Here is a 19,152-nt window from a genome sequence, read left to right on the forward strand (position 1 = left end):
AAATGCCTTCCCTCTAAGGAACAGACCGCCAGGCTTACAGAACAGTTGCAAAACTGCTGGCTCTTCTGGCATGATTTCCCAAGGATCGCCTTCTTTATGCACCTAGCAATAGCAAAGCAAGTCGCAGCAGATCTGCTTCGCTAGGATTCTGCAGTTATGTCTTGAACTGTCTCACCATTGCCAATTCAGAAATCAGGCTGAATTTCACCAAGCAAAGTGATCCATACATTTTAGCCTCAATGCCAACGTAAGTTTATAAATGGGGCTTGAAATGCTGCAGGATGAAAAACAACTTATAAATGTAATTTAGGCAACAAATAAAGGTAACATCTCCAGAGTTCCCAACTAACAAAAAGGAATAACTGTGTCAAATCTTCAAGCCTTTTTTACTTCCTGTTTTAGTTTTCTATAAAACAACATGTAGAAAATAAAGCACAAGTTTGAAAACCTACTGGTAGTGCCTGGTAGCCAGGAAGAGCCTGGTAGACTCACCTAACAAGCTTTCCAGCATGCTCGTTTGCAGGCTGTTAAGGGTCTCCCTTTTGAGGGTCTCCTAAGTGAAGAATGATTGGGCACAAGTGCTCTACCAGGAAAGCAAATAAAACTAGGAAACATATATATTTAATATGCAAGACAGAGAAGAGGGAAGAAAGCCAGGGGAACTTCTATCAGGAATCCACAGACATAGAGTAAAGGCCACCACAGCAGAAGTGCACAGCTTTAACTCGAGGCTCAGTATGTTCAATACGTTCGTGTAAGAGCTGGCGGGTGCCAGACTATGCGGTCGCTCAAGTTACCCAGCGTATATCATTTTATGACCTAAATGCTGATTGCAGCAGATTCCTATCAGACTCCTTGGCTCTGAGGATGCCATTTTACAACGCAGCTAAATCAATCTATATTGGCTAGCTGCCACCAAAACAATAACTGCCCAGCCCTTCCCCATCTCTACCCTTTGTATCCTGCACGGTACTCCTCTAAGCTTACAGTGAGCTGGGCTGGGGAGCTGAACTGGCAGAAAACTAGCCTGAAGCATCCTGGAGAGGGGATGTGTGATGAGGAGCAAGGCTCAGGGGAGAAGGGGACACTGGATTGCCTCCTTCAGTGGTCTGGTCACCTTCACTGTTGCCCAGAGGGACATACTTAAAGGATAAAATGAATCAAAGGCATAGCTCTTCCTGCAGCAGCAGCTCCGGTTTAAATTATTCATATTTGTTCCCCTCTGACCTCCAAAATTGGACCCATCGAACCATTTGTGTGGTTGTGTCCTAAAGCAGTTCTGGGGAATAACCTAGCTTTTAAAAACTTCCTTTTCCCTCTTAAAATAAGTGTTTGTTTTATCCAAGTAATTTCAGAGAGCTGGTTTACAGTACAGTCACACCAACTATTTAAATTTTTTACAGCTTTTTCTGAAGCATTAAGCTGTGGTCAACTACAAAACTGGATCAGAGAAACGAGAGAACATTGCTCCAAATAAAAATGCAGCCTCTGAGCAATAGGCACTGCAATGGAGAATACAAGGAAAAGAGGAAAATACATAAAAGTGTGTGAATACTCTGCAGAGAGGTAAATAATGGAATAGGTCAGGAGATGGGGTAATTACATCCCTGACAGAAGACCTGGTCATGCCAAAGAAGTGGAAAAACAAACTGCACAGTGGCTCACTGAAATGCCTGGAGACATAGAATTCATCACTCACAGCGCAGTTAGCATTTACTGTGCAATGGAAGTCTCCAAGACTTGGACTTCTGAAGAGCGTGAACTGCTAGAGAAGAGGAGAGAGCCGAGGTGCACAGTGCTCAGCACCTCTGCTGCCCAAACGCCGCCAAAGAGGACCAAACAGACTGCCAGAACTAATGATGCTCTCCACCACCATCCTCTTATCCTTGCAGAAGAGATGAGTGACCAAACTCAGCACCTTAAGGGTTGCCACCTTAATTCCGAAACCCATGAATAAACCTCATCTCCTTTACGGAGACTTCACATTCTAAGATAACTTTGCATCTCATTTACTTTGCATTAACAGCGTGAGAAGCAGACCAAGTAGAATTTAGTTGCTAGAAAAAGATGAAATCCTACAATGGTAAGTGCTTCAATTTTGCGCACAACAAAAGGAGAATAGTAGCCTGTTACTTTCATGCAGGTGTAAGTGATACTGAATCTTTCTACTCAACCTCACTTTCAAAGTACAAACTCTGCTGCTTTGTGTAACATCAGGCTTTTTGTTCATAGATCAGGTACGGCTGAAGTTCTCAAGTGATTTCCCTGAAGATTTTTACGGGTATCTCAGATGTGGAAGCTGAAGACACCATAGTGGTGCCAATACAGGTGTGACAGTCGTGCTGACTGGACTCCTTCCCACAAACTATTTACCTAGGAGAACAACGGGCTGTTTTTCAGTTGGAATTGCAGGATGTTAAATTCTCCTCACAGGCAGGTTTGCTTTTGAAATGTTACTAGGAATCAAAATCAAAGCCATTACTGAACTGATCCTAAAAAGTTACTCTAATAAGAATTTAGTATCACTCTACAATGTAACAACGCTACTTGTTTTTGCTCCACAAAACCAGTCTTGACATAGTAATTAAAGCTATGAATAAATGGATACATAAATCATACACAGATATATGTGCATTGCTGTCTTGAGCACTGGTTTGTTTAATAATTTGATTCCCTAGGTTTAGGTTTGCAGCTTCTTAAAGCAAATCTTGCTCTTTTCTCTGTGTCCTAGTGTTTTGTGCATTCTACTTTTGGCCCAGCTTAGCACTAAAATGCTTATTTGAAAACACATTACTATAGAAAAGAATTACAACTAGAATAAAATGAAATACTTCATCACCAAAAATTGCCAAATGCATTAAACTAGGCAAAGGCTTGTCACCTTCAAACAGAAATATATTGTGTGCTGTTAAAGATTTAGAAGGTATAATTGCATTGCCAGACTGACAGGCCCACTGCAACAGAAGTAAAAAGAAATACAGATTCCTCCAGTGCTTTCTGCAGGTGGGCAATTTACGGTGAAGAGACGTGAACGCAATTCACAGTAGAAGGCAGAAACTATTTGCTCTTTTTTTTCTTGCAATGAACCATTTGCCACTGCTCCTGGATAACAGATGATGCCAGTGCACTGAATTGAAGCGTTTCACCACAAACACAAAAACGTACAAATGTGTTTCTAATATGATGCTGCTATACTTCTTGTGGTCACTAGATAGCCCTCGTGTTTCCCCAGTTAAGCATGTGACTTCCTTACTCGAAACAGAGCCTCACACCCCAGCCAGGGGGCCTGCTGCTGCTCTCCTCGCTAGACCTGAATGGTAGGACCCCCTATGAAGGCTTCTTCTCCTCACAGCATTTTTTATCTTTCATTTTAACAGTGCTCATTTTCCTCTCCAATATTATTCCAACAAAAAAAAAAAATTAATTGAAAGTGTAGGTCTGTTTAGAGTGCTAACAATACAGGTTTTTTTCGTGATAGTATTTCTACAAAGCCCGACATTTAAAATATAAAGGGGAATTCAGCAAGAAAAAAAGGGCTGTCGGGTATTACGGTCCCTCCTGACCACTTTTCAGTGCAAAGTACAAAATTCCCAAAAGGCAGCAAAGTGTTTCCCACCCAGGCAGAGAAGAAAGACTGGTCTGAGTTGGGGGACCCCTTTCATTTCTTTCTGGGGACCTGGCTTTATCTAGCTCAAAAGGCTTGAACAGGCCAAGGGAAGTCAGGGGGTACACCACAGGCTTGAGCAAGACATACTTATTTAACCCGCTAGAAACTGGGGACTTTTTTTTTTTTTTTTTTTTTAGCAATTGACAGAATTCCTTACATTGCTCATGTCCGTTTCATAATTACTCAAACTGAGCAAATGCATCAAAGACCTTACGGAAAGACCCGGTGGTGTTTAAGGCCCTCTAGATCTTGTAATCCACAAAAGGGCTGCTTTGCCCCGACTGGCGGCTGAGAGCGGAGCCGCTGCCCCGAGCTGCCTCTCTGGCTGTGACCTTGCCTGTGCCGGTGGCTGCCCGCAGCTCTGGGTTCCTAGCTGGAGCATCGCGACTGTCTTGCATTACGATATGAATGACGAAAAGTCATCGGTTTCGTACTAATGTCAGCCTCGCTAGGACTTGAGGAAGGTTTTTAACAAATCAGAATTCTAGCTCTTGTGGTTTTAGAGAAAATGTGCAAAATCAAATTGTTTGTCCTCTACAGGCTTGTCTCTGAAGCTAAAACCCACAAAGAAAAAAATCATCAGCCTATGGCTGCTTAAATCTTATTATTTTGGAAGGGAAGAACTAGTGAGGTGACTCATGTGTGACACATGCTTTTTTTTGAATATGAAACGTCCTTTGGGTACTTGCTATACACCCATCATTTCTGGCTGGCAGTACTGCTATTAGCATAATAAAAACTCATCTGCTGTCGCTGTAACTTTTAATTTCTGTTTTCCTTTAATATTATTATGCCTCTTAACTTGAAAGTTTCAGGATATTGCTGTTTGGTTTTGAATGGTATTGCAAGAGTCTACACCCAGTTATACAGTTACCAATATTTACGCTTTTATCCAACAGATAGAAGTTTACTTAATAGCACCTTCTTATGCAACAAATCTATCTTTCCCATTCTAGCAAACATGCGTTAGATGATGTTTTATTGCTGATAGTAGTAAAAAACTATAGAAAGTGCAAGACTGAGCGATATTCTCTTGCAGTATTGTAAAATAAATGATAGCTCTATGCTAATGGAAAAAATCTTTAACTTGGAATCTAATGTCATATGTGTCAAATTCATCTTAATTATACGGAAAATATACATACATTTGCTCAGAACTACTACTGCTTAGCTACTACAATGAGAGATGGCATTTAATTAAATTAATAATGAATGTGTGTTATAGTTGGGGGGGGGAAATGCTATAAAATACTCAATGTATGTTGAAATATTGCTACAACTTTTAAATCCTCAGTCTAGAAATGCAATTAAAGATCCAACAACCAATTTAATTTGAAATTTAGCCTTCAGATTACTTGACTATTGGGAATTTTAATGCTGAAACAGCATCACTGTCATCAGATGATAGTAGCCTAAGCTGTTAACCAGGATGCATGCCCCCATGTGGTGATCACTGCACTTTTTTAGATGAAAAAACTTCCTAGGCAGTCCGGATTGATGACTCTGCTCCGTAGCCTCTTACATTCATACTTAATTCAGGGCATAAAGAGACGCAACAGAGTAAATAAAACCATTTGTATGCTTAAATTTAATTTTTAAAGTGTTTTTGGACCTGAAATCTACAGGATACAAAGGGGTCAAGAAGATATACTATGCAAATAAATGTACAGTCTGCCCAACTACATCCCACAAGTGGGGTTGCCTGCAGCTGCATACACTCCTGGGGGGGCTGGCCCAGCGGTCTCTTCTGCACTTGTGTCCCTAATCCCCACAACAGCACTCTGGACTAGCGAGGGTTCAGCATGCTCCAGAGAGCCTCTCCAGAGATGGCCTGCTTCGTTTTCCAATTTTGGCAATGTTTTTGTTTTGCTATAGTAATGATTTGTCCCCCTGTTAGAATGTGCTGATGAATCCTGTCATTTAAATACTGTTGATCCTCTCGAGGTAAATCATTGAATCTGTTTAGCAGAAAGCACTCTCCGTTGAAATAACAGTGGGGCAGTAAGGACTAGACTGGTTATGGAAGGAGAACAGAAGAACAAAGAACTGGGATCTAATCTTAAGTGTCACTGATAACAGCACAGCTTTGGACAAGTCAGTTAACTTTTGAAAATCAAGTCTAAAATGGGAAAAGATTACTTTTGTAGCGTGCTTTGAGGTCTGCAATTGTCCCGGGTAAGCAATGCCATATAAATCCAGCACATCACACTTCAACCATTGGTATTTGAGGGCTGTGCACCCTGCGGAGCCTATGGCACCTCAGGTTCCCACTAAAGCCTCACACACCAAGCTGGATTCTAGCTGACCCTCTCCCTGCCCCTCTTCTTCCATCTTGCGCTACAGGAAGAGTTCTTCTGCCTGTTCCCTTGGTGAATGCTGGGTCACGTACTCCAAAAGCAGCTGGGGTGGGAGGGACGAAAGGTCTAAGCTCACTATGATTGAGAGAGAGGATAAATAAGCTACATGTAAAATCTCTCCCCTAAAAGTACTCCTGGGAAGGCATGTAAGTAATTGGTAGAAAGAACAGTCATTCCTGACCAACTGTTTTATTAGCATCTTACCTGCTTGTTGGCTTTCAGCACTGCCCTCAGGGTTGCTATCTGCTCCCGCTTTGTACTCAGGAGTGATTTCAGTTTCAGTATCTCTTCCATTAAGGCTTCCTTGTCTTTGTCAATCATGGGCGCCAGCTCCCGAGCCGCTGCGCGCTGGCGCGACAGCTGCAGTGACCGATCTACAGCCTTCTGCAAGTGCTTGATTTGGTCCCTTATTATGGCATTGAGGTTGTAGATGTTCATCGGCTCTTTGCGAATGTCACTAGTATCGGAGACTGGGGAGGAAGGAGGGGCTGTGATGACAGGAGAAATTGTAGGTGTTTTTGTTGGGCTCTGTTCCTTGCCAGGCTCTGTGCCCTCTTTCGTCACCTGCTCGGTCGGGGTCCTGGCTTCTACTGGCGATGCCATTCCCCTTCTGGCGAGCCGTGGGGAAAGGAGACCTCGAGGGTCATCCGGTCCCTTCAGGCTTCCACTGCGGGTGACCCTGCTTTGCCTGTAATAGTCCAACATGACCCTGTTTGGTGTCTCGTTGTTGCACAGGCAGACATGATGGTAGAGCTGAGCCAGCTCCTCACTAAAGGTCACCAGCTCGTCCTGGGCGGTGTTGAGGGTGTTATGGTTTTCGTTTGCTATGCTTGTCATCCTTTGTAACTCCTTCTCCATGTGGACCATTTTTTCCTGGCTTTCCTTGGTTGATTTCTCCAGGTTTGTCACCTGCTCATCATATGTCTGGATTCTGCTCTCATACTTGGCCTTCTCTTCAGTGTAGTTTTCCACGTATTTATTATATTTCTCCTTTAAGGCTTTGATTTCGGCTTTAAGGTCAATCACCTCAGTAACTGCTACTTTGTATTTACATTCTAGGATCTCCAAGCCATTGATGTCCACTTCGTAATCGTGTGCTTCCTCCCCAGGGTCTCGGCCCTTCTCACACTCAAGCTCTGCTTTCAGCTCCTTGCTGCTCTGCAGCCCCCTCATGGCATTGACGTGCTCTGTGAGCCTGTGGACTCGCTCGTGTTGCTCAGTCAGGGCTCCCTTGGTGTGCTCCAGCTGCGTCTGAGACTCCTGAAGGTTGGCCAGGAGAATAGCCTTCTCTCTTTCCACCTGCAACAGAGTTAAAGTAAGACATTTCATCCTAATGTGCTTTTCTGCTGAACACCAAACTCTGCCAATCACATCCATGTCTTCCACTCCCCCACTGTGCACACAAGATCTGAGGGCTTCAGAGTCTTCTAGGAGATTTTAGATCTGTATCCCTCATCCACAAAATTAAGTCAGAGAGACATCTGGATCTTGTAGGGAGTTATACAATCTCACCCCCTGCTACCATTTTCAATGTCACAAGGTTGTGATTTTTTACACTGCCCAGCAAAGAATTACTTGGTGCCCAAGCAACTTGTGCCTAGTCACCTAAAATACAGTGATAAATTCTGGATTTATTACAGCATATATTCCCTGAATTTTAATAGGCAGAAACTGCAATAATGTCAACTATAACTTATTACACTGATATATACACGTTGTCAATGGAGTTTGAATTTACATTTCCCATGAGAAGCTTTACCACCCATTCAAAATCTGTATTTATGTATTTGGACTGTTGCAAACACTCATAAAGGAGTGCTTGATTACTGAATGCAAATACAGTAAACAAATGCCTGTCTACATCTCCATAGATCAGATTAAATTGCCACCACGTGTGAATATAACATAGATTGGGACACTGAGCACATGCTGCTCCTAGGACTCTCCATCGCCAACATTTAACTCTACGCAAAAGCAATACCTTTACGGACAAGAGAGAAAAAGCAGGATTTGTGGTATAACTAACAAACCACTGGCTCTGACCTGATAAGTTCCCTCTGAAATCTGGAGTTTGAACAGCAGAAGATGTCTTGGGGCACTCCTCCAGAGGTTTTAATAAACAGCATCTTAAAGCAAGTGAGTAAGAATAACCGTTTTAAGTTTGGTCTGTTCAGATACTCACTACTTTCAGGTAATACCTCTGAAAGACTTCCATTTCAGCTTCTAAATTTAATGCTCCATGCTTTTTTTTTTCTGTACCTTTGTCCAGTTCTGAACTGGGAACCAGAGGAAGGCAAAAATATATGGGATCCCTCTTGTTTTCACGGCTTTTGCAGCAGGATCAGGATGTCTGTGGAGATCCTGAGCCCAGGTTTACTGCTCTTTCTCTCCCACGGTTGCAATATCTCAGCCCTGTGTTCATATGTGCGGTGAAAATGGCAGTTCCACATTCCCTTTATGAGTAACTGAATTACTAATTCAGAGAAATCAAAGCTGTCAGTTCTGAAAAACCCTTTAAAAAAGATTTCCTTCGCTATCAGCATCTCCCCAGGTAGGATTTGGAAGACTCAAATTAGCCATCGTGAAACTTGCCAAAGGGAGAAAAAAAAAAAAAAAAGCCTTTTAGAGACTTGAGAGAATATTAATGCTGTCTCAGAAAATGTTCTGGCAGTAGTTCAGACTCCTGTTATCTCATAACTAGGAATCCAGTGGCTGCTGCTGAAATGTATTAAGGTGCTAAAAGCATACGATGATCCCCTGGTTTTACAGACAGGCTTTCAAAATCTGGCTTTTATTAGAACCTTTAATCATTTGCAGCCACCAAATCCTAGGAACAAAAATAGAAACCACGCTAAAAACCTGTAAAAAATTGGCCTACTTTTTTTTGTGTACAGGTAAGTGATGACTTAGGAAGAAAAACAGGGCCAAACCTCATCATTATTTTATGATCTAGGAAAAGATTGCCTCCTTAGATAGAGAGAGCTCCATTTTAGAGGCTACATAGACTGTGCCGCAACGTGGAGGAGGACAGCCAAGCACCACGAGCATAGTGGTACCTTTCTCTGATGTTGTTCCCCAGCTGCTGCCCCAGTCTCCCTCTCTTCCCATTACTGCTCGTTCCCAGGGTCAGCTCGCTTTTACTGAATTTGGTTTATTAACCAAGAGTCCAAAATAGCATAACCTTCTTCTCTGCCAAGACTGTCTTGTTAAAAGGTGACTGCTCTCCACAGATCTCTCTGTCAGACCTGTCCCAGGGAGCCTCGGAGAGTTATTCAGCAAAAGCTTTTTCACTAGCTCTCCTCTGCTTTTTTTTTTTTTCATGAGCCAGTCTCCCCCAGGGCTACGCTCCCTGGAAACTTTATGCTGAACTCTGGTTGTTACCACCTGGCATAGCACGCTTGAGTGTTAACTGCATTATTCTCATTAGCTACTGAAGGTATTTATTCCTTCAGCCTGTTGAAGTGGGCTAAACATGTGCACGAAAATCTGAGTTTCAGTTAATTTAAAAGACCATCTCACCTTATGACTGGAGTGGCATGTATAATATTGATACATCACACTCCAAAGGCAGCTGGCTTTTCAAGGTTTTTAGTTGCACTGTGGTTATGTTCAAAGCCTTGGAAGCATGCAGTTAACAGTCGACTCCACTATTGTAAAAGCAAATATAGAGCTTACAGCCAGAGAGCCTTTCCTTTGATATAGCAAGCTAGCGTTGAAGAAGCATTGGCTTTCAGTGACTGCTTAAGAAGTTGGACAGAATTGACCCTGACAGATTATTGATCTCAGCTGTCAATATTTTACGATGAAGGAAAATTATAATAGAACTAACAGGGATCTTTATGATTATTTCTTTCTCTGCTGAACACATATGGGTTCTGGAAACATATTTCTGTTCAGTGTTTCAGACTGGCATAATAGGTGAAGAGCTTAAAAAGAAAGATTTGTTTCCAGAGAAAAGAAATGACATCTAAAACCCATCCACCAACTTGGACAGCAAGTAAAATGAAATACATATACCTACTGACTTGGACTTATTATAGCCCAGTAATAATGGATGGAGCTAATCCACTCCTGTTTGAAGGTATAAGGCCGTGCTTCTACTTTCAAGGGGGAAAAGAAAAACCAAAGCTCAAACTGAGCCCTGAGGACACCATCTGAATCTCTGCTGGTTTTACGTAGAGTTCTAGACAGTACTGTGTCTTGTTTCCACCCACAGCAAACTTTTGGGAGTAGGCTGTTATTTCTCCATCCAGCTACGGTTTTTTGACAACGAAATTAGTAGATGCAGGAAGGAACTTTATCATCTTAAAAAGAAAACAGAAGCAATTCAAAAGTAGCTGTACACATTTCACGGTACATCCTTCAAGGATTTCAGTTTGGGGAGATGTCCTTCCCGATTTGCCCTATAGTTTGCAATTTTGGGAACCAATTTCACCATTGCTATTTCTCTCCCCCCGTCCCCCCCTTTAATTAATTATGAGTAGATCGGCAAACAATTCCTGCTAAGGAATGCAATAAATGAATAGGAAATTCATTTCAAGGACCCTGAATTTCAGCCTTATCTTTTTTGTCAGAGAGTACTAGACAGTTGCAGAAGACAATCTGTGCTACTTGACCTTTTTTGTTTTTTAAGATAATTTAATCTATTTTTTCCAGATAAGACAGTGAGGATGTTGGCCTCAGGAAGAAGGAAAACAACACCGTGGAAGGAAAAGAAGAATATTAGGCTCTAAAAATGAGACAACTAATTCTTCCTACTGAACAACAGACGTGGAAGCAGAACAGAGGACCTTGAGCAAATGGAATATGAAATTTTTCAGCAAGACATTTGTTACCATCTGGATTTAAAAGATCTATGTAGGGAAAATGAGCACTTGCAATTAAATTTTCTTCTAGGGACTAACATAGATCATGGAGCAGCAGAGCTTGCCACACATGTACAAAATAGCAACATTTTCTTCTCTCAAAAAAAGGAGCCTGTTGTTCAATAGATATAAAAATGTTTCCCAAGAGATGTACAGTTTCTTCAGCAACTCTGCCACAGCCTCTTCAGAGAAAGCAGGAGGAATATATATCAGATGTTGAGATGTCACTGACTGAACAGCAAAGAGAGCAAACCCAATTTTGCTGAATAATTTCTTTTTGCCGGCATCTGCTATGCAGAAAAATTTTGGAGGAAATTTTCACATTTAATTTGTGTGACGCCAGGTGAGCTAAACAGAGATGACCACTCTAAAAAACTGCACATCAGCGTTTTGCAGTAAGCCTTTTCAGTATCTGCAGAAATCAGGTTTCTTACTGAGTCTACTCTTTCTGTTTTAGACCTCTAACCATGACACTGAGCAATGGTAGCTGCGATTTGTGTGCTGGCACACAAAGCCCAGCAAAGCCACTGCTACTGAGAAACCGTTTTATTTCTTTTCTAGGGCGCTACAGTCCTCTGATGGACAGTTTGTGGCTAGTCCCTTTCAGAAGGCTGACTGTTTCTTTAAAAATGTAAAACAAATATGAAATGTTAAAATTGAAGATGACTGAAACAACGTTCACTCCAAATTTATATTGCATAAATTTCATTGTATCTTATGCTTGAAAACGTTTAAACCGTATTTTGAAATGTGAACATTTCAAAGCATTTTTTCTGGAGCTGTTCTTTTTTAATCCTTTGTATCGTGTTTCTAAATGAAATCAAAAGCTGTATATAATAAACATATAAAAATATATGTGTGTGCATTATATAATATATAAATATATGTATACATACACACAGGGGCGTATGTATGTATTCATACATAAAAATGCATAAGTTTTATATTTAATATTGGGACAGGTTCTGACAGAATTTTCCACAGAAATAAAATTCCAAGTTTCAAGATTTTCCAATCAAATTACATATGTCTTGTTCCAAAGGTATTTATACAAAGCACTAGATATCATACAATCAGTGTTTTCCGTGTCATAGTTCAGATCAAACCTTCCCACAGTGCATTTGGCAATCAAGTAAATAAAATAGTTAACTCTTCAGCAAATACAGAACATACCATGGCACTAGGCTCCATGAGATGTGTCTAATTAGGACATTAAATTAAGCTCTTACTTGCATGAGTTGCTGCTTCAGCTTCTGTATTTCTGATATGTTGAGCTCACTGAAGAGGTCAGAGACTGGGTGCAGAGATTCTCCTTTCCTAACCGCGGGAGTTCGGTAGTCACCATTGAGTTTCACAAGAGGTCCGTGGATATGTCCATTCATTTTGTCGTCATTGTTGGGCTCGCTCCCATCCTCTGCAAACTTTAATCCATCTACTGATATATTAATATGGTTATTATACATACTATCATTGAGGTTGATATACTGGGAGAGTTCCTTCCTCAGATTGTTCTTTTGCTCCCTTTCATTTTTTAAAGTTTCCAGGGCTTCCTCCAGCTGATGCTCAGCAATCTCTTTCAACCGGATGGCATCTTCTAGCTGACTATTAAGCAACACTGTCTCCTCCTCAAAGCGTTTAATCTCATGCTTTAAGCCTTCATATTCAACCTGAATTAGACAAGACAAAGAACATTCATAATACTAAAACTTGAGTCATGAAAACCTGCCATTCATTAGCCTTATTGAAATAGGTGCTACAGAAAATACAATTTGAAATACCAGGCACTGCCTGTGGCTGCAAAAACAGGATGCACAGAAAATGCCTGTGGACATCTCTATTGAATATTGCACCACTCTTTTTTTCAGCAGGTGAGAATCAGGAAATAAAATCGCCTTTTCCAAGTAGCTTAAGAGGATAAACAATATGTTTCATGGAAAGAAGATTATTTAGTGGCAGGTGTCCTGGTAATCAGAGATTTATTATGAGTTGCCATAATCAGTGTTGGTATATCATGTATGTATTGATCTTAAGTTAATATGATTTGAACTACTAAGTGCAAGTATTCTGAAGATGACTGTAATCGTCATATCTAAAATTTTTATCAGATGTAAGTCACTCAGGCATGGATCAAGTATCTTGCTATCTTAATAGTGTTGAAATCTATGGATGAAAGGTACCAAGCTCTTAGGAGAGGCCCAACCGTCTTCTCTGGACACGTCTCACAAGCTTCTCCACTATTTGAGAAACCTTTAATTTAAAAAATGGGACAGTAGACTAATCACACAACCGATTTAAACTACAAGATGCTCCAAATTGTTAGAGATTTTTAAGCCACCAGGAAAATGTAATAAATAGCTTCTTCATCCACACAGTCCTTGAACTGTGCATATGAATACCATTTCAGAGCATGCGGCCAGCTTGCTGAAATGTTTTCCCCAGTGAACTGGTGCTGCATCGTCAGGCTTGAAAGGACTAACTGGTCTCTCGCCTTCCCAGAGCACAGGCACCTAGCCCCATGTCTAGGTGCAGGATATTGGCAGTGTGTGCTGAAGAAAACAACAGCTTCTTCTCCATTTTGTGAAGGCAGTTTCCGTCTTTATAGAGGGACATATGTACAATCCTCTCTGTTGCATCTAACATGAAGCAAAGCACAGGGAAACCAGTCCAGCTGTAAACCAGGTGCTCAGCAATTGCTAGAGGGTGCAGAGGATCCCTGCTGCAGAACGCTTCACCTTGCTGCCTCTCATTTTCTTTTCCACTGCTTGATAATCCCACAGCAACCAAAAGCAAGACCTTTGTTTATAAGGTTGCATGTCCATTCCAGACTAGCTCTTCCAGTAAAAATGGTCAAACTTTGATTTTTAATTTAATTCTATCCATGTAACTTATCCACATTTTCATTTCTAAATGGAAAGTTTCCCAATATCAGAAGAAATTTTGCAGTAGTTTGGTGAAAGAGAAAAGGAAATACTGAATTTTCATGCTTTTATAAAAACCTTCTTTTCAGTTGAGACATTTCTAATTCCAGTACATTCATATGCATTGCTATCTGCAGTTTTAAGGCACAGTCTAGTCTATTTTTCATTTGACATTTATATTTATATATACGTACGTATATTTTTAAATGAACTATAATAAGGTTCTGGTAAAAATGGAAACATCAACCATTCCTTTTGGAGTAGAATATTTATCAACCTGTCAAAAGTCTTGTACTTTTAAGCCTTTGGAAAGGCAAACTTCAAAACTGAAGCACTCATCTTCAAACTCAGAGAATGGAAAAACATCAAACAACAAAGAAAGTTCCTATGTCATATTGGGAAATGTTAAAAAGAAAAGCAAAATCTATGGTATTTTGAAATCTGCATTTCAAAAAATCATCAAAAGAGACTTGAAATCTTTTTTGACTGGAGAGAGATGTCCACCCAGAACATCATAAAATCCAACCTAGTAGCTACGTTTATAACTTAAGGACAAAAAAACACCTAACTTCTTGCATTTAGAATCTGTATGAAAACCAGAGTGTAATTTTATCTATACAGCAAGCATCTCATGGATACCTGCTTCCAAAAGTACCAAGAAAACAAGTTACAAAAAAGCGCAACACTGATAATCACAGTTTATCACTAAGGCTTATAACATATGGTTTTATTAATTAAAGTACGAAAGAATAAAATGCTCTTGAAATTTTCTCTTGTAGATGAAAGCTATTTTAGGAATTACAAGAGCATGGAAATGTGATAGAAAATGACAGATTTTTAAAGTCATTCAAAATGCGGCAATGCTTCTTCTCTCCACATATAGCTGGTATTCAGATGCGTTATGAATGAAATACTATGACAGATAGTATTGCAAACACTTGCAAACATTTTATTCTGGTGGAATCTAGGATATTTCAAAAAGGGGTCTTTAAATTTTCTCTTGATAGTGTGAAAATGTGCCCTGTGAGGCCAGTGAGGAAAAAATATATGTCTCGAACAGGGAATTTGCTGGCTTGGTAAATAACTCCAACACAAAGATGATCACCTAGAAATTCACTTTCAGGAGTGTAAAAGTCACGGTATCTTCAACAATAGGGAAATGTTGTACCAGTTTCTATTACCTGAATATTCCCTACTGCACTGCTGCATTGTTCTACATGTTTCAATATCTCGTTTGTGCTAGAAGCATAAAATATCAGTAAAAAATAGATAAAATAGAACTGCATATTCTCACAGGAATAAGACAATTTTGTTAACAGACTCCCATTAGAAACTATGACGATATTAAATATTTATTCTTATGTTATAAACAAACATTTAGTATATCTATTTTTGATAAAAGCCCTAAAGAACCATGCAGTAGGTTACGACATAAAACAGGGACTGCTAAGCAGTGCTACAATCTGCTAAAAGTGAAGGAAATGGTATTATACAGTATAATCTTACGCTGGCCTGGGATGCCCCTAAAAATATAAAAAATGTTTCCTCATCCAGCTTGGATACGTACTTATTTATCACGGCAAGTTAACTTTTCTGACATGAGAACAAATCTCTTTTGTTCTATTTAAAAGACAACTGTGTGCGTGATTACTTCCTCAGCAGTGTTTATATCCAGCAGCAAAGGAAACTGTGCTTTTGTAAGGGGGAAGAGAACAGACCCAAGTACTGATTGCATCTGGATGTAACAGAGCTTTAATACATTATGGTTCCTCAGGGCGCGCTCTGCGCTGCAGGGAGAGTTACAGCGCGTTGGCTTGCCGTCAGCTGCAAACTGCTGTAATGGGGAAAAATTAAGAGACACACTGGGAGCGTTTGACATCCCTTCTGCTTTTGAAGCTCGCCAAACTTGCAGGTTAGCACTGCTGAGAAGGGAGCAATATTGGTGCAGGAGGAGAAAAAAGGGAGGACAAGGAGAACATTATTCCTCTTTTCTCCACGTCAGAAGAGGAAATGGAGTGCAGGAAACAGAGAGGAAAAAGAGGGCTAAACTCTGTGGTTAGGCATTGAGCTCAGTGGAGAGGAAGAGCGGGAAAGTGAGAAGCTACAGTTCTATCTATTTTCAATAATTATTCTGCTATTGCATCGTTCTGTGTAGATATATGCCATCCGGATTTTCCTAAAACTGAGGGAAATGCCTCCCCCTGCCTCAAAAATGGCCAGTAACATTGTTACAGAATAAGTGTTTAGCAAAAACTCAACTGAAAACATACAAAGAAACCTCTGTCAAAGTGTTCTGCTAAATCACGTTGTGGACATTTGAGAAAATGGTGTCATTTTTCAGCATAGCACCTAGAGTCTTTTGATGCTTACTTGATTCTGTTTCAGTGTGGACACTAGTTTCTGTAAAGTGATATTTTCTTCTTCAAGTTCAGTGTAGTCCTGTAGAAGTCTCGCCTCTCGAAACTTGTATTCTCGAATTTCATCTTTCATTCGTACCCTCTGCAGTTCCACCATTTCATTATTCTGAAGGGAAAAAATACAAGTATGTTACCATTCGTTCACGGCCACTTCAATGATAAACACTACCTGTAGAAAAGGCCACACACAAAAATTATCCTCAAATAGAAATCATTTAACAGTGCATATCGAAAAAGCATCGCCTTTTTATTTCAGGCTAAACTGCAATTTCAGGTGTATACTGGCAATGCCTAAATGAGAACATATGATAAGGAAGCTTGATTAAAACAGTTCCAAGATTAGAGGCTTATTAAAATGGAAAACCTGGCAAGGCTTTATCATCTCATTAGTTTTATTTGCTATACGACATGGTTGCGTCCAAATACAATTACCTCCTCTTTTCCACCAAAAGACACTTTCTACATTCACACAGAAGAGCAATGAATAACGGCATCTGTTCTGTAATGACATCTGTTACTGAGCAGGATGCACTCACATGTTTGTATTTGCAGGTATTAGGTGGAGGGGGAGCCTGGCTGTGCAGACTGCCAGCAGGGCAGTTATCTCCATGAGCCACTAGAGGACGATGCAACCCAAATTATTCTTCAATCAGCAAAATAATTCATAATTAAACTGTACTGGTAGTCAGGTATTGAATATTAAACTTTCAGGATAAGGCAACTGGTCCAGATATTTTTACTAGGGCATCAGTATTTTTTTACATCTCCAAAGAGGATTCCCCTATGAGCTACTGTAGCTGTAAAAACCAGCTTAATCCAAGAGGTGGAGCTAATGGTGCACGAGAAATGTTTCAATGGCTGGAAGTTATTTTCAGTCCCAGTCACCAGAAGAACATGGTGCCACGGTTTTAACGGATTTGTGCCAAAAAAGACGGAAAAGGCCTTTCTGTGAAACCACAGCAGACAAGAGAGTCCTTGTCAAGTATTGCATCTAATTATACACAAACACTAATTGTGGAAGACGTCAGTCACGTTGTTCAATGCACTTCTAATGAACCTATACACAGCAGAATAGATCATGAGAAATGAAACACTGAAGGCTCCAGTTGAGATAAAGTCTGTTTAGGTCACCTATCCAGAGAGGCTCAGATATGTTTTCAAACTTGCCATGTATGAAAAGTGAAAGACGTCTCCAGGCTTCACAGGAGCAAACATCTTTATAGTACAAGCAGCACTTCAGTCCTGACAGGTCTCTGAGCATCAGTGGAATATAAGCATTAAATAATAAACTGCTGCAGTTCTCACATAACTTAATGCAATATATTGGAGTTCTACTCCGTTTTGATTCAATTTTAAAATGCTATCATGTTAGGCACAGAGCACACTGTATTAATTGTGTGTGTAGACACGTTGTAACGCATTGTGTTGTCTCAAATAATTCAAAGTGAAAAGGTTCTTCAAAATGAAAGAATGGAAGCGTTTCATCTTGCACATGATGAGAAAGGACTAAGAAAAAAATATAATTTCCCCATGGCCATTTTCAGTGTCGAACACCCTCACTGTCAGCCAAGGCAGCTGCCTGCCTCTCTCTTGTGGCATGTCAATATACCTAAGGAGAGCAAAGAGGGCAAGGGACAGTGACCCAATGCTGGGTATTCTCGGCTCTACGATGAGAAGTGAGCTCTGGTGGCTTTGATTTCTTGAACTTTGGACTCACAGACCAAGATACATGAACTCTGAAACTGGTGCTGTTCTGAAGCTCTCTTTGTAAAGCGAATGCCCTTCTGTCAGCTCGTTTTCAATCTCCTTAGGACTACGAAAAGGACATTTTTCAGTTCTTCTGGTTTCCCTCTCTTGCTTCTTGTCCCAAACAAAACTGTTGAACTGGCGTTTAGGTTTTTCTCTACTTTTCATGTAAATTTTAATGAAAAGATTTCCAGTCCTTACTGCAATAAAACATATTACTTTCCACACTGCAAAACAGCATTGCAATCAGAAACTAATTAGATAGACGCTTCATACTACCCTGATTTAATCACAACTTATCTGTTAGCAAATGCATGCAATATCATGATACTGCGTGTGATTTTATCACCTTTATAATTCATGAGTAAGGAGAACAGTGGAAAAATTATATACTTCAGATTTAATGGCACTATATTATGGCTGACGCAGTACAAAACCCTATTTGATCTGGTGACAGTTTTATTGCACTAGCAGTAAATTGAATGTAAGAGAAAATTTATGCTTAGACTAATACCCATGATCTCACGTGTTTGCAGACATGTCTTACTGTATAATTTGTGTGCCATATTTACTTCACTCTGCAGAGGAAAATACAAGGTGTATGTTTTATTAATAGCATTAATAAACAAACCATTTAAAAATTAATTTGGGTACAAATTTAATTACAAATAGGCTAATTTTGCATGGGGGAGGTCCTGAAGCCCTGCCTGCACACTAATACGCTTGGTCAAAAACAGGTTTAGTACCTCCTTTACGACCGTTCCAAAAAAGAATTAACCCCAATCATGAAAAATTTTGGTTTCTTTTTAAATCTATGGGCTATACCTATTTGGCCTCATGACAGTATAAGTAAATTAATGGAAAATTAATGAGGAAAAAATAACAAAATCCTAAAGCATCTTTAATTCATTGCCTTTAGAAAATAAGGATCTACCCTTACAAAATTTATAGTCTAATTATACCTTGCAGCAGCTCCCCCGGAAGGCTATTGTATGAGGAGTTAGTGATCCACATAATGGCTGGCCCAAGTGTATGCCTATTGTGAATACTCTATGCCTCAGTAGATGTGGATGCAATTTTAAGCACCTGTGCTATGTGTTGTTCTCTCTGCTCAGAATATTATATAACATTATCCACTGTATGTACCATTCTCAGGACCTGTAGGTTTACTAACGTGATAGG

At 40.1% G+C, this 19,152-nt stretch overlaps 1 protein-coding gene across 5 annotated transcripts in view; it reads right to left on the minus strand.

The window, feature by feature from the left end:
* Window positions 1-19,152, minus strand: part of BICD1 (BICD cargo adaptor 1) — a 193,338-nt gene that overhangs the window by 40,284 nt on the left and 133,902 nt on the right. For all 5 annotated transcript variants that reach the window (XM_068946341.1, XM_068946333.1, XM_068946325.1 and 2 more), the window contains exons 3-5: window positions 16,178-16,330; window positions 12,119-12,556; window positions 6,229-7,323 (exon numbers count right to left, since the gene is read on the minus strand). In XM_068946341.1, the coding sequence (XP_068802442.1) occupies window positions 6,229-7,323; window positions 12,119-12,556; window positions 16,178-16,330 (1,686 nt within the window). The remainder of the gene's footprint in view (window positions 1-6,228; window positions 7,324-12,118; window positions 12,557-16,177; window positions 16,331-19,152) is intronic.

This window comes from Struthio camelus, chromosome 1 (assembly GCF_040807025.1).
Source record: "Struthio camelus isolate bStrCam1 chromosome 1, bStrCam1.hap1, whole genome shotgun sequence".
NCBI lineage: Eukaryota > Metazoa > Chordata > Aves > Struthioniformes > Struthionidae > Struthio > Struthio camelus.